This window comes from Tachysurus fulvidraco, chromosome 25 (assembly GCF_022655615.1).
Source record: "Tachysurus fulvidraco isolate hzauxx_2018 chromosome 25, HZAU_PFXX_2.0, whole genome shotgun sequence".
Lineage (NCBI taxonomy): Eukaryota > Metazoa > Chordata > Actinopteri > Siluriformes > Bagridae > Tachysurus > Tachysurus fulvidraco.
Genome location: NC_062542.1, coordinates 2,304,104 through 2,320,213, shown reverse-complemented (window position 1 = coordinate 2,320,213; position 16,110 = coordinate 2,304,104). Strand labels below are relative to the sequence as shown.

General features: G+C 43.0%; 1 protein-coding gene across 4 annotated transcripts; it reads left to right on the top strand.

Annotated features, from left to right (window-relative positions):
• Positions 1-676: 676 nt before the first annotated feature.
• septin7b (septin 7b) lies at positions 677-15,654 on the top strand. Of its 4 annotated transcripts, none has more exons than XM_027157864.2 (15): positions 677-832; positions 2,430-2,431; positions 4,384-4,486; positions 6,561-6,667; positions 7,357-7,457; positions 7,577-7,711; positions 9,259-9,376; positions 10,557-10,649; positions 10,791-10,887; positions 11,478-11,529; positions 11,665-11,790; positions 12,598-12,618; positions 13,865-14,000; positions 14,202-14,347; positions 14,784-15,654. In XM_027157864.2, the coding sequence occupies exons 1-15, from the start codon at positions 829-831 to the stop codon at positions 14,821-14,823; spliced, it is 1,281 nt and encodes a 426-aa protein (XP_027013665.1). In that variant the 5' UTR covers positions 677-828; the 3' UTR covers positions 14,824-15,654. The 4 variants fall into 4 exon arrangements, with proteins under 4 accessions (XP_027013665.1, XP_047664383.1, XP_027013668.1 ...); XM_047808427.1 differs by lacking the exon at positions 2,430-2,431 and adding an exon at positions 3,935-4,014 and having other exon boundaries at positions 814-832; XM_027157867.2 differs by lacking the exon at positions 2,430-2,431 and having other exon boundaries at positions 814-832.
• Positions 15,655-16,110: the final 456 nt, after the last annotated feature.

The following is a 16,110-nucleotide window of genomic DNA, read 5'->3' as shown; positions in this document are numbered from 1 at the left end:
TAAAAGTTAAGAATGGTATCTAAAGTAAAACTAAATAAAGTAAAACTAAAACTAAATAAGAGCCGAGTTTCTCTTTCTAAGAGACTAGTGATTAAACTGTTTGCATGTCAATTAATCATGTGTTGTCTGATGCTTAAGAATCCTTCACAGCCTCCTTTTACTCCAGACACACGCAATTTTCTTCTTTATTTATTTGTTTGTGCATTATTGATTTCTGATGTCCTTTTTTTATGGACACTTAAAAAAATACACTTTCTCTGCATTAAGCAATAGCACAAATCTGGAAAAGGTTTTAAAAGCTGATGTCCTTAAAATATATAATGTTCTCCACCCAGCCATCAATCCATCCATCCATCTATCTATCTATCTATCTATCTATCTATCTATCTATCTATCTATCTATCTATCTATCTATCTATCTATCTATCTATCTATCTATCTATCTATCTATTTATTTTTATGCATGTCTGTCCCTGTGTATATATTTTCTGTCTGTTATATATATATATATATATGTGTGTGTGTGTGTGTGTGTGTGTGTGTGTGTGTGTGTGTGTGTGTGTGTGTGTGTGTGTTTGCTGCGTCTATCTAAAAAAAATATACTGTACATAATTTTTTTCTTTCTTTCTTTTTTTTCTTTCTTTAATCTACGCGCATGGCGCGATTCGGCTTCATCTGGTGGCGATTCTCCAAGCGCCGTTACGCTCTTTACGTAACGCGGAGCCTCAGTGCTGCGGCTACGTGACGTAAGGCGCGTAGAGTTTTTTGCGGAAGTGTTAGCAGGGGAATGTCGGCTCGGTTTCTCCAGCAGCTCTGAACAGCGATATTATGGGTAAGAACACTCGCGTTCTCTCGGTTTAATCCCTACAAAGCAAATAAAAACCACAAAGTCCAAAAGCTTATGTTTTAACTAGATACATTTTGTTGTGTTTTCTCTTCCGTACCGCACATTAACGTTAGCTTTAGCTAGAGACCGCGAGTTTAGGCATTTCCTGTGAAGTCGATGCTCTGGGTTGTGGCTCTGCTCGAGTAAATACTAAATAAATACCTAATCATGAAACTTTACCGAGACAAAAATGAGGTTTAAATAGTTTTAAAGGAGTTTTCTCGTTTACTGTTTGCTTAAACTAACACACAGAGGTGGTAAACTTTAGCTTTATTAGCTAGCTGCAGATAAGCTAAGCTAACAAGAAACCGTTTTTTTTTTGTTTTTGTTTTTTTGTTTTTTGGTGGTGTTTCTTATTGTAATTTGTTGTTTAATTTTGACGTGAATTTAATTTGTGGAGACGTTTATAATCGTGAAAGTAGACGGCGGAGAAGCCTGATGAGATTGTTGTAGAGATTTGTTGATTAGCTCACCGTGTAAAAATGCTGCTAACCTGGTTAGTTAGGATATGTTTAGTCACGGCACGCGCTTAACTCGCATAAATATTATTATTATTATTAAGTTTTTTTTTTCTTTGCTCTCAAAATCTCCCCAAAAATTTTTTTTGTCTTTTTTTTTCTTAATTTTTCATATTTTCTATAAATATATTTCTAAAACGATAACTTATAAACTTATAATGTGTTCAGTGATTCATGCTGTACTTAATCGATCTGCATCCAATCAGACGATCTCTACAGCCCTTAAGCCCCGCCCCCGTGTACAAACTGGGCGTGGTTAATGGTTCTAAACTACCAGGTTGAGTACAACTCATAACTCTGATTACAAGGTGAGGAAAACAAAGAAAGAACCAGGAAGGTCTCCTCAACCCCAAGCGCAGTGAGAAGCACCATATTCTGCGCTCACGTCCGAGAACCGTATAAAGAAAATCCTCCTTACGGAGGTTCGGATTCAGAACGTTCTGACTACGTTATCGTTGGCGTTTGTGAGCGGTGATTTGAACGAATGCGGGGTTTAAGAGTTCTTATCGAAGCTGTTGTTGAACACAGAATGCAACCGTAGAACAATTTGCCCTGCCCGGTTTGTCAGTAAAGGGCGGAGCTAACGCACTCTAGCGTCTGATTGGATGCATACCGTGCAGGAATCTTTACAGATCCTAATTGGTCGTTAACGTTCTGGACAAGTACAGAATCAAGGAAACCATCATATCATGTCAGTCCAGATACACTAAAGTTTGTACGCTCTCAGACAAAGGTTCTGTACACTGGTGCTGGAGAGCCCACGGTTCTCCTGTACACGGGTCACGGGTTGGGAAATCCTGCTCGAGAGTAATTCTAAACACTTAACTTTCCGTAAATGTTTTCTGACATGTTTCAGCATCACTCTGTCCTTAGGGGTTAGGGGGTTACTTTTCATGCTCGCACAGATGAAAATCCGAACGCGGCTCATTCCTAAAGCCGAGCGCCTGCTTCGCCGCCCGGAGGGGTGACAGGGAGATTTATCTTTCCAGTAACGTGACATCGCGCTGCTGTGACCTTAAACAGAGCAGTAGGTCTCACCACGTGAACCACGACCATCTCCATCTGACGTTTTATCTTTCTGCCTACTGACTCCAAATGTAGAGTTCTGAGGTTTTTAAGCTTTCCACCAGAGCTACAACTTTAATGAAGGTTACAAGGCCAATCTGATTTACTCTAATACTCTCCGATACCTATTGAAGCTCCCTGATTCACATGCAAAAGACGTCGAGTGTCTTAAGTATTAAAGTACCCTTGAAACATCTGTTATTTTTGTATCCGTCAGATGATTAGGGGAAGTCGTGGCCTAATGGTTAGAGAGTCTGACTCGTAACCCTAAGGTTGTGGGTTTGAGTCTCGGGCCGGCCACAACTAAGGTGCCCTTGAGCAAGGCACCGACTGCTCCCCGGGTGCCGCAGCATAAATGGCTGCCCACTACTCCGGGTGTGTGTTCATGGTGTGTGTGTGTTCACTGCTGTGTGTGTGTGTGTTCACTGCTGTGTGTGTGTGTTCACTGCTGTGTGTGTGTGTTCACTGCTGTGTGTGTGTGTTCACTGCTGTGTGTGTGTGTGTGTTCACTGCTGTGTGTGTGTGTGTGTTCACTGCTGTGTGTGTGTGTGTGTGTTCACTGCTGTGTGTGTGTGTGTGTGTTCACTGCTGTGTGTGTGTGTGTGTGTTCACTGCTGTGTGTGTGTGTGTGTGTTCACTGCTGTGTGTGTGTGTGTGTGTTCACTGCTGTGTGTGTGTGTGTGTGTTCACTGCTGTGTGTGTGTGTGTGTGTTCACTGCTGTGTGTGTGTGTGTGTGTTCACTGCTGTGTGTGTGTGTGTGTTCACTGCTGTGTGTGTGTGTGTGTTCACTGCTGTGTGTGTGTGTGTGTTCACTGCTGTGTGTGTGTGTGTGTTCACTGCTGTGTGTGTGTGTGTGTTCACTGCTGTGTGTGTGTGTGTGTTCACTGCTGTGTGTGTGTGTGTGTTCACTGCTGTGTGTGTGTGTGTGTTCACTGCTGTGTGTGTGTGTGTTCACTGCTGTGTGTGTGTGTGTTCACTGCTGTGTGTGTGTGTGTTCACTGCTGTGTGTGTGTGTGTTCACTGCTGTGTGTGTGTGTGTTCACTGCTGTGTGTGTGTGTTCACTGCTGTGTGTGTGTGTGTTCACTGCTGTGTGTGTGTGTGTGTTCACTGCTGTGTGTGTGTGTGTGTTCACTGCTGTGTGTGTGTGTGTGTTCACTGCTGTGTGTGTGTGTGTGTTCACTGCTGTGTGTGTGTGTGTTCACTGCTGTGTGTGTGTGTTCACTGCTGTGTGTGTGTGTGTTCACTGCTGTGTGTGTGTGTGTTCACTGCTGTGTGTGTGCACTTTGGATGGGTTAAATGCAGAGAACGAATTCTGAGTATGGGTCACCGAACTTAGCCGTATGTCACGTCTCATGATTTGTCTTTATTTTTTGTAGACTTAAATAACACTTGTTTTACTCAGCGGTTTGTGATACAGCGAGTAGTTTCTGGGAATTAATGTAGCTTTTTTCTTTCTTCTTTTGCTGGGAAAACTAATTCTGGCCGGATTTATTTCAACGTCACCCTCGGCTTTACCCGGACGCTCGGATTTAAACAAACAGCAGTGAGTATCAGGATTAACACTAAAGGTTTTGTCTAAAATCGCTATTTTAGTATTCATCAACCTTCTTTACTTAACGTTTAGATGAAAGTGATTTATTTATTTATTTTTGCACGAGTCTCAGACATAAAGCTGAAGGTTTAATAAGTATTTTCGATGAAATATAAGGTTTACAGTAGAACAGTGTGTTAATTAAATCTTTCAGTGTGATTATCACGTTTAATGCTGAGCTTTTAGTCTGACAAATACTTTAGAACGAGTTTCAGGCATAACTCAAAACTTTTAGTCTAAAATAAATACTTTATACTGATACAGAATGTGTATTCTAGTTTTTTTTTTCTTAGAATGGTTTGTTTTTTTCACCATTCACAGCAGCAGAAAAATCTCGAGGGATACGTCGGCTTCGCCAGCCTCCCCAACCAGGTCTACAGGAAGTCTGTGAAACGGGGCTTCGAGTTCACACTAATGGTTGTGGGTAAGAGAGCAGTAGCTTCCTGCATTCAGATTATAACCCCAGGTCTCTCGCACCGATACTCCACTGTAATAAAGCACGTTTGAGTGACGCGCCTTAAGCGATGGGTCGCCTACACACGGCACACTCGAGCACTTCAGATTTCCTGTCTGCCGTTGAACCTCCGCCAGCTGGGTGACTGCATTCTTGACATTCGTTGTAAACGCTGTCAGGATGAAACCACACAGGAAGACAAGGTTGAAAGGCAGTGATTTCACATCCTGCCTAAGTTAAAATATAACAACTTTACAACGTAACGTACGACGTCTAAACCAATCTAAGCAGCAGGAGAGAAAACGCACAACTCCAGAGATGCTTTCCAGCTCATCACCGTCGTACACCGTGGTTATCTGACTCACCGCAGCCGTCGTTCCTGTACAAACCTCTCCGATCTTTCTCCATTGAGCGCTCCCTAAACTACAGGGCTGACCTGATGCCTTCATTAAAAAACTCGATCTAGCCTGTTTTTTTTTTTTTTTTATTTCTCGCCTGCAGCGACTCGTCCCACCTCTCTTATCCGCAAAAAGACACTTTTCTTACACAGAGCCGCTTCACGAAAAGTTTGCGTTCAGCACATTTCCTTCATTCCTTCCTCGTACAGTCATCCCCGAGCTCCGAATCCGTCGACCCAAACATCTGGGATTTCAGACGCGTTAAACGACAACGGGCCACTAAAATATTAACACTAAACACCACAGCATGTTAAAAGTTCCTCACATTCCTACAGTTACTGTGTTTCGTTTATTTATCCAGATCCTCGTTGATCAAGATCTTGTTTTCAAAAACAGACATGTGGCAAAAGAGAAAAAAAAAAACCACTAGATAAAAATCAACAGCTCGTGATCACAAGCATGTGCTGCAACACACTCTACGTAGACAAGCAGGTAAAAGGACGGGTATAAAAGTAAAAGTTTAAAGGAAGGCGTGTCTTACTCTACAGCAGCAGCTCGTTATCAGCAGGTCTTTATGTGGTGTTTATGTGACACGAACATGTCTCTATGTTGGGTCTGTTGTCATATAAATCGCTTCCTCAGACCGAACCAGATCATCAGGTCAGGAAGGTTTATATTAACCTGTACTCTCTCCTCCGTATTCAGACACAGTTTCGTTTAGATTCGACAGGAACGAAGGGTTTCTCACGCACCGTGTTCTAAGCCATCGAAGCATTTCAAGACGACTTCCTGTTTCAGAATGAACCACGGCGACGCGTAGGAACAAAGCCCTATTCGGATCGGATTTGTTTATCGAAGGAACGTAACAGTAATTAACTCCTCAGTCAAAAAAAAAAATCCATCCCTTTTGTCTGGAGTGAATTGTCCACAGGACGAGCGAGGTCGTAGCAGGCCACAAATCTGATCGTGTTTATTATGGTCTCTAACGTTAAATGCTGAAAAACAAAAGTGTGTTGATGATGAGCAGATTGAAGTAAGCAGTTAAATCACCTACAGTACGAGTTTCCCACACGAGACATTTAAGGATCCGAAAGTCACGCAGGTATTTTTTTTTTATGGTTTTTTTTTTTTAGTCTAAAAGTTGATCTGAAAAAATGTTTTCTATCTGAAAAGCGTTCAAATCCGTAACAGAGCCGCGTTTACTAGCGATTATAGAATAAAGTACAGCGCAGTCGTGCTCTAGAGATCAGAGTTTATCTCCGATGATAAAACACGAGACACCGAGGCGGTCAGAACGTTACTGCGTCCGTCTCGCAGCTTCCTGTTCAGCCCTTCATAGCCGACACGCAGTTCTTTCCTCTCACATGGATCTCGTTATTCTCCTTCACTGCCAAGAGGCACGAGACCAGAGGCCTCACAAAGGCGAAGCACAAAAAGGCCGTTCTTTTCCTCCACACGGGTCGACCATCTCTCCACTCTCGTTAGATTAACGATCCTCTGGAGCCAAAAGCAACGACAAACACCATCCGTGCATCTACAGCTAACTGAACCGTGGCCGTGACCTGAGATCTTAGTCCGAGAACATCTTCATCATCGAGCTGCTCTAATTATGCTCCACGATAAATCGAATTCTTTCTCAATTCCAGGTGAATCAGGCTTGGGCAAGTCCATGATGATCAACTCTCTGTTCCTCACCGACCTGTACTCGTCAGATCACCCGGGTCCGTCACACCGAGTCAAGAAAACCGTGCAGGTAAAGCTGCAGGATGCACTTTTTTTATTCAGATCTCATCTCCAGCTTTTGGTTTCCCGACATACCACAGTAATGCTATGCCTCCTCGCGCTACAGTACGTGTTTGCACACGCAGCCGTTTCATAGTTTCACACCTGAGCTCTCAGGCGTTTCATCTCGCAAATTAAGTTGGCGAAAAAGTTAGCGTTGTGTTCAGAGGAAAGGCAAAAGAGCGCGACTCGTTCACGCCGCCGGGTCTCAGCTCATCAAACATCACCCGGGGAAATGATCCCCTGCTTCCGTCAAGCGTCTATTAACATCTTATTAACGAATCGCCGCTATAACGACTGTTTATTCCCTGGTGTTATCAGAGGAAATAAACACACTCTCTGGGTTGCTCTCTTTTAGGAAAATAATCAAATATGTCAATTTTTCGTGCTAATTAAAGAATGACACTTTTTATCCTGTTAGTTACATTTAGCATAATTCTCGCCGTTCTATCACCAGTTGTGTTGTGTGTTTGTTTTTTTTTTAATTTATTGTATTAATCGCTAATTATACAAACCATAAGATTTTGTACAAGCACACCGATTCGCAGCCGCATTTACTTTGAGAAAATAAACGAAACTTCCGACCAATCAGAACGGAGCCCGTGGACGCGAAAGCCTCACGAAGGTGTGTTTGTGTTATAATAACGTTCTGTGCCGCAGGTGGAGCAGTCTAAAGTGTTGATGAAGGAGGGTGGCGTCCAGCTGCTGCTCACCATGGTGGACACCCCGGGGTTCGGAGACGCCGTAGATAACAGTAACTGGTGAGCGTGCTCTCAGATCGCCGGCAGAATCCATACACATTCTCTCCTCGTGAATGTCGGTGAATCGGTCTTAAGTTAATGCGTGTGAATATAACACCCATGTGTCCTGTTCGCTGTAGCTGGCAGCCAGTCATCGATCACATCGACAGCAAGTTCGAGGATTACCTGAACTCAGAGTCGCGCGTTAACAGGAGACAGATGCCTGACAACAGAGTTCACTGCTGCCTCTACTTCATCGCTCCCTCAGGACACGGGTGAGTCAGGGACATTAAATATATGTTGCTCACAAACCTATTAAACATCAGTTTTTAATCTCTGCTCAGTTTTTTACTGTTGCACATTTAACACATTTAACCGGTTGTGTTCGGTTCAGACTTCAGGCCTGTCCCTGATTGGCTGGGAAATAAAAGCAAAGTTGAATATCAGGAATAAAACAATACTGCATTTTAAGAAATAATAATCGGTTCAGCTAATAATACACATGGCAAGGCGTTTCACATCGATTAACAGCTGACACACATTTACAGTGTCTCGCTCTCACATCTGTATGTTCATGAGAGAGAAAGAGCAGTTCACATCTGCGAGTACTGAGCCACCGTCGCTCAAACACTCTGCTTATATGCTATAACGTCTGAAACTCAACACGTATAGAATACGCATAAAGAACACAATCAGATCGCCCGCGACGCCTGTGTCCGAGACGTTGTTTTGACAGATACCTTAACTTCTGCAATACATCTTCATATCAAAATAGAAACAAAACACACCATGAAACGGTCGAAGCTCATGCATATTATCCTGGTTTATATCACAGCTGTTCAAACCGCTGATTAAATCTTAAACTGCCTTTTGGTTCGACGTTAAACTGCCTTTTGGTTCGAGGGCGAGAGCAGAATCTCGAATTCCCACAACGACGCACCCATTTCCTACTGTTTATTATAGCACTTTGATAGATAACGAGCAGAAAAAGTGGCCTGCTGTCTGTAGCAACTGAGGACGTGAGTGAAAGTATCCTGATTTGAGACCAACACGTTTCTGGGCCTTTTTACACCCGGTCACTTCGTGTGTTGTCTCTGATTCGATAGCTGTCTGATTTGTTAAATCAGACGTTTTCGCTGGCGGCGGCAGCGCGTTTTAAGACCCAACGAGACGCCTGGGTGAAAGGTCAGCTGCGAGTGACGTACTTCCGTTTGGGAGGAGTGTAGCACTGACGTATGTGGCTTAAACAACCACATTTGTTTACACCTGTCCAGTTTCATCTGAAACGTGTCCCAGACCTCCTCCTGAAGGGGTTCGAACCATCGGATTTATATCCGTCTCCAAAACGTTTCGGAGGGCATTTAGACCTGGTTTTTTTTACCATCGGATAGCTATCGGATCACAGAAAACGCAGGAAGTGACCAGGTGTAAAAAGCCCCTTTTACTGATCTTTAAAAATAAAAATGTTGTTCGCTGATGAACTTCTAGACCCCTAACACGTGGTGTTCGCTGACGATAAGCACCGGCTGTACGTACGAAGCAAAGTAGAGAGCAGACGCTCATCAGACCTTTATCACGAGCAGAAAATTGGCAGGAAATCCACAGCACACCCACGCTCAGGATAACAGGAAGGCTTACTTTCATTCCAGCCTCAGACACAAATCAGTGAGAATGTGCTGAATCTGGGAGAATCTCTCTGTCTCTTACTGTCATATCAGCTTCATATCAGCTCTGTGATCAGTTCACCATGTGTTTATAAGTGTCCGGTGTTATAATGCATCAGCTGCCACATGTTCATCTTGTGTCTCGTTGTCTCGCCCAGGCTCAAGCCGCTGGACATCGAGTTCATGAAGCGGTTGCACGAGAAGGTGAACATCATCCCTCTGATCGCCAAGGCGGACACCCTCACCCCTGAAGAGTGCCAACAGTTTAAAAAACAGGTTTGTCCCTTAAAGTCTCTCTCTGTATGTCTGTCTCTGTATGTCTCTCTCTCTCTCTCTCTCTCTCTCTCTCTCTCTCTCTCTCTCTCTCTGTATATCTCTCTCACACATTCTGTATTTCCCTATCTCACTCTCTCTTTCTCTGTCTCTCTCTCTCACTCTCTCTCTCTATGTATTTCCCTCTCTCTCACTCTCTCTTTTTCTGTCTCTCTCTCACTCTCTCTTTTTCTGTCTCTCTCTCACTCTCTCTTTCTGTATCTCTCTCTGTCTCTCTCTCATTCACTCTGTATGTTTCTTTCTCTCTCTCTCTCTCTCTCTCTCTCTCTCTCTCTCTCTCTCTCTCTCTCTCTCTCTCTCTCTCTCTCACTCTACCAGCGGTTTTAGGCCATGTTTATTTGTCCACTCCTCATAAGCCACTGCAATGAAGAAACGATGACAATAGAATGAGTTCAATAACGGTAGTTGGATAAAACTAATCAACCCGTCCCGACCAATCAGAATCGAGCACCGGTAAATCTGTCCAGAACAAAAATGCGTGAATTGCTGTATGAACGGCTCGAGTAAGTCTGTAACACGGAGCATTTAATGTTGCACCTTGGTTTGAGCTCAGCTAACGTTACGCAGTCAGGAGTGTCGAGAAGCTCGGCTCCGTGTGCGTGCCGTGCCATCTGTCCGAGTATTATCCCAGCAGGAGGAGGAGAAGACACCGAGAGGAAGAACAGAAATAGATAAATCCCAACCTGTTTCTGCTCGTCTTTCAGTCCGTTAGATCCGAGTTTCGTTCAGACGAATAAATCAAAACAATTCACCTGGTTTTAATATATTCCTACTTTTTACTTTAAATGATGATCAAAACAGGATGTAGATTTATGGCGGCTGCTAATTATTGGGACGTGTCGAAAGGAAAAGGGCTGATGTGACGACTGCCCTGCTGCTTGGAACAGCTTTCCATAACAAGATGGAATGTAAATATTTTTCAAGGAGATGCAAATAAGACCTTTGCAGCAGCTGAAGCAGCGTTTCTCGTCCTCACTAGTTTGCACACTGCACCGAATCATCACAGTAAACATCACGGCTTCAATCCGACGCTCCTCCAGACACCTCCGAGGTTTTCTTCATGCCCGTGTTAAGGAAATAGAGTTGATTTAACTTCTATATTCACTTTGTTTTCCTCTCTCAGATCATGAGAGAAATCCAGGAGCACAAAATCAAAATCTACGAGTTTCCGGAGACCGACGACGAAGAGGAGAACAAACTGGTGAAAAAGATCAAAGTGAGATTTCTGAGTTTTTTTCTTTTTCTTTTTTTTTTTAATAAAGGATGTTTTAGTGTAAGGGTTTTTACTGAGTGTGAAGATGTTAGTATTTTGTGTCTCAGTCAGATTAACTGTGCGTGTGTGTGCGTGTGTGTGTAGGATCGACTTCCTCTGGCTGTAGTCGGCAGCAACACCATCATCGAGGTGAACGGGAAGAAGGTTAGAGGGAGGCAGTACCCATGGGGCGTGGCAGAAGGTATGCTGACTAGCACGCTGGCACCGACACATGGCCTTCACTACAGACCTGAAGACAAACACACACACACACACACACACTGGGTTTACCACAGTGCTGGCAAATTCCTTCCATTTGTTTACATGCAAACACTTAAACTAGTCATTTTGTTTTGTTTTTTAAGCACTTAATTTTACAAATAACCTAAAACATACGATTTAAAATAACGTCTTCATATAAGGAGTAAAAACATTATTAAAGGTCGACCCCACCCACCCGTTAGGGACCTAAAAAAGTCCAATGCGCCGTTTAAAGGTTAATTGTTTTTAAAGATTATTTCTATTTATTTTTTTTTCCCCATCTTCAGCGCTTTATTATTCGCAGCCCAAATTGCATTCTATTTTCAATACGAGTTCACCACATAAGACAAAACGGCAGCGACGTAGAACGGTACACGTAGCACACGCAGAGTATCACCTCCTCGTACCTCCCAGGCTCACTGACAGCAACACACCGGAGTCACGGCATCTCGTCGTCGTAAATCTTCTACGACGTGTGAGGTTTATTACACAAGTGAGAAAATCTTTCTATTCTTCTTTTCTCCTCTACAGTCGAAAACGGAGACCACTGCGATTTCACCATTCTAAGGAACATGCTGATCAGGTACGTACCGTCGTCTCGACCCGTAAACGTTTATTCACTTTAACTCTGTACGTATAACTATTGCGTATAACCGTACACGTCGTATTAGCGTTATTGCTGTATACGTTTTTTTTTTTGTTTTTTTTTCCCTCCCAGGACTCACATGCAGGACCTGAAGGACGTCACCAACAACGTCCACTACGAGAACTACAGGAGCAGGAAGCTGGCGGCCGTCACCTGCAACGGGATGGACAACAACAAGACCAAAGGACAACTCACCAAGTACGTGTCCTCGTATTTCACCGGGTCGCTATCGAAACTCTCCACAGAATACAGAATAAATCGCAGAGGCAAACCGTTCAGACCGAAGCGGTACAGCGAGGTTAAAGCATCGTACCAGAAAGTACCAGTTTTTAAACGAGCCAAATCGCTCCTTCCTTTCTGTCCTTAGTTCCGTCCACCTCAAAATTCTATTCCGATTTCATTTAAAAGAATTAAGACTCGAAGCTCTGATATCGGAGACTCCACCCGTAAAGGCGTAAGTTGTTGCTATAGAAACGATAAACGGCGTCCGAGCATTCGTTCCGATTCGATTCTATGAAAAGGAAACGTCTTTTTTTTTTTTGACCAATCAGGATCCAGTAATCGGCGGACACGCACAAGGATGCTTTGAACGCAGAGAGCGTTCGTACCTGTCTGTTATCAGGTTGTGTAAAGTCACCATTTCCTCTCGTTCAGCTTCGTCTCAGCCAAACCAGTCACATCTCAGAGCCGTTAACCTGCCGTGTAATCACACGCATGCGCGAGCACTCACTGGCGTGCTTGCACACACACACACGCACGCACACACGCACAAATACACTCTTGCACTAACACACACTGTGCAGCAGCCAATGAGCTGCGTAGCCTGATTCACCACTAACTGACAGGAAACCACAGCAGGAGTTCCGTTAGTCGCTCGTCTGATCCGAGCCACTTTCAGCTTTCACAGTTTTCTCATTTGAGCTTTTGTTACTTTTACATTCTTTGTTGCTCCTTAATCCACGTACTGATTTCAGCATGTTAAGTTTGTGTGTTTCTGTTTTGTAGAGATGACATGGTCGAAGGCATGTAAGTGTGATTTTTGTCCTTTTTTTTGTTTTTGTTTTGTTTTTTTGCTTTCCAAAGCGAAACAGTTTCTCTCCTGCACTGGTGATGGCGCCCTCTAGTGTCTGTGGTGGCCTTTTTTTCCCCTGCCTTCCTCTTCTGCCAGGTTGAAAAAATGTCCACACAGTAAAGAAACACACAAATGCAAGGGGACATAGAGAGGTCGAGGTTCCCTTTTAACAGGAGCCCGAGCCGTAGTTCTGGGTCCTAAATCTAATCTATAACTGAATAAATCTCTTACTGAATAATGTTGTGTGTGTGTGTGTGTGTGTGTGTGTGAGTGCGTGTGTGTGTATGAATAAATGTTCAGTTCGGTTTCCTCTGCACAGCGTTAGTTTGTGTATGATGGTGATGAAGGAGACACCGGTTGTCTTTCTTTTTTCCCCACATAATTCATTTGTATTTGTTTCTCTCAGTTCATTTTAAAGCGATGCCTTAAACCAGATCTGTAGGTGTGTTTGGTGTCGTCTTTAGCCTGCTGTGTGTGTGTGTGTGTGTGTGTGTGTGTGTGTGTGTGTGTGTGTGTGTGTGTGTGTGTGTGTGTGTGTGTGTGTGTGTGTGTGTGTGTGTGTGTGTGTGTGTGTGTGTGTGTGTGTGCTTTGCCTACTAACCAAGCTTTTTTGCTTCTTACCTCCAATCATCTGTCAAGCTTGTGTGTCACTGGGAAATCTGGGAAAACCTGGAATGTTGTATTTATATTTATCTTCCCAGTTTCCTCACCTGCTGGTCACAACTCTGTAGCAGTGATCTGTCAGCTGCCAGTTTATGGAGCTGTACAGGTGTCACTCTCTCTCTCTCTCTCTCTCCTGCTCTTTCTCTCTCTCTCTACTGTTCGGTCTCTCTCTCTCTCTCTTTCTCTCTCCTGTTCGGTCTCTCGCTCCCCCCCCCCCCCCCCCGTTCTCTCTCTCTCTCATTCTCTCTATCTCCTGTTCGGGCTCACTCTCGCTCGCTCGCTCTCTCTCTCTCTCCCCTGTTCTCTCTATCGCTCGCTTCCTCTCTTGCCTGCTCTCTCTCCTGTTCTCTCTATCGCTCTCTCTCGCGCGCTCTCTCCTGTTCTCTCTCGCTTGCTCTCTCTCTCTCCTGTCCCCTCTCTCTCTCTCTCTCTCTCTCTCTCTCTCTCTCTCTCTCTCTCTCTCTCTCTGTACGATAATTTATGATGCCAGTCTGTCTGCTGATTTCTAACTGCACTGCATGTCGGAACGTCCCCCAGGAGCCCTCTGGCGCAGATGGAGGAGGAAAGGCGAGAGCATGTGACTAAGATGAAGAAGATGGAAATGGAGATGGAGCAGGTGTTTGAGATGAAAGTCAAGGAGAAGGTCCAGAAGCTAAAAGACTCCGAGGCAGAGGTAAAGCTTTCCTACAGTCACTGCCATGTAAAGATTTTCTGTCCAAAGCCAGAGATGCCACCGTTGTTCAAAAGTTTCTTAATCTCTGTCCAAAGCACTTTTTTAACTTGGTGAGGAACCGCGTCACACTATCTGATCGCACGTTTGCTGATTTTTAAAAAAAAAATTTCATCTTATTTCTTTTTTCTTTCTTCGATGCAGCTGCAGCGGCGTCATGAGCAGATGAAGAAGAACCTCGAGGCTCAGCACAAGGAGCTCGAGGAAAGGAGACGTCAGTTCGAGGAGGAGAGAGTGAACTGGGAGACCCAGCAGCGCCTCCTCGAGCAGCAGAAACTTGACGCCTCCAGGTCAGCACCATCACCCACACCAGTGTGTCTTTAACAAGTTTAGCATGAACTCCACAGTTTACAAAGTCAAAGGAACTTTCTGATGAACTTCTATGAATGAAGGTCAATCAGCACTGGATTAAAGTGTCTCTAAGTAATAAAAATAAATAATGCTGTGGGAAATTATTCATGTTTATCTTCCCCCGTTAGAGGGCGCTGTTTTCCAAATTTTTTTTTTTAATGACCTTAAAATGCATAAAGATAAATCGACCATACTTTTGGTTGTGTAAAGTACACTGACGTACCACGACACGTTGCACGAGCTGTGTATACGTTTGACTTTCCATCACGTGGCAAAAACACAAATTTTACCTAAAAAAAAATAGATATCTTGATGTGATGAACTGTTTCAGATGTTTAGTTCCTCACTAACACAAACGCTTCCTTTTCTCTACAGGACTCTGGAAAAGAAAGGGAAAAAAGGGAAGATATTTTAAAAAAACAAACGTTTGCAATACAACCGTGTTGTTCATCGCCGCTTCCCCTGAGCTCCTGATATCCGCCATAAAAACGCCACATTCGGCTCACAGCTGGACCGCGTACACACAGCCGGGTGTGGACTAAAGCCGAACCCTTCTAAATGTTTCTACACACGCGCACGCACATACATGCCAAAATCTCTACTCTTATATAGTTTTTTTACCACCTGACCTTCGATGTCAGTGAAACGGTTTTCTGTGATCATGTCATTACCATGGTGTCAAAAAAAACAAAATGTTAACAAGGGCAGATGTTAATGAGTTACTCTAACTCATCAACTTCATTACAGCTTCACTGATATTAATATTTCAGCTAGTTTATTTTATATATAAAATGTATTTACGTTTATCTGGAGCCAGTTAAAATCCTAAACGTGTTTAGTTTTTCCCCATTTGATCCTCAGACGGTTTCGTAAAAGATCTCGTCCAGCCGACCGCTACGAGGAAACGGCGGTGATTCCGGTTTATTTGTTAAAGCTGCATAAAGCTATCACCTCATCTAACATCACCTGATGTATTATTCTAAGGAGAAAAAAAAGTAACGCATATTTTCCCCTCTTTGGTTATATATGTATTCCTTTTCTGTATTTTTTTTTTCTATTTTATTTTGCATATGTTATTGTACAGTCACTTAATAAACGTGTGATATGGAGTGAAATAATGTTACATACTGATGTTTCTGCAGACAAAGCAGTATTCCATTGTTTTTCTTTTTTATAGTACCGTCTAATCGATTTACGGTGGAACTCGAAATATTCTTCAGTAAAAAAAACCTGTCTGGAAAACTTCCCACACCGTCCGTTTGTTTCATTGCGTGACGCGTACCTTCCTCTGATCAACGCTACCTAGCGTAGAGTTAAAAGTAATGGCACCCATAGGAAACAAGCAAGAATTGTTTTTAAGAAAAGCTGTGGGTATTGATAAATGATGCTGGGATTGAAGACTAGGGAATCAACACTTTGCATGTGTTTACACAGAGAGGGAATTGGTGTATACAGTAGCATGAAAAATATAATCATTTTACTTACAATATTGAATTATGTTTACAAATTATTTTGTGAAAGTGTGAGGATGTGAAAAAATATTGCTGTCATGTCAATAATCATTATTATTATCATTATAATCTATCATTATTAATATTATTAGTATCAATATTATCTTTATTATTCTTATCATTAATATTATCGTTATCATACCTATCATTATTTTTTATTGTCATTCATATTACCATTATTATTATCAGTA

Excerpts from the sequence above, each read along its gene's own strand:
- septin7b (XM_047808427.1), top strand. Across the intron at positions 10,888-11,477 it reads CCCATGGGGCGTGGCAGAAG|TCGAAAACGGAGACCACTGC; the intron begins GTATGCTGACTA and ends TCTCCTCTACAG. Across the intron at positions 11,791-12,597 it reads ACCAAAGGACAACTCACCAA|AGATGACATGGTCGAAGGCA; the intron begins GTACGTGTCCTC and ends TCTGTTTTGTAG.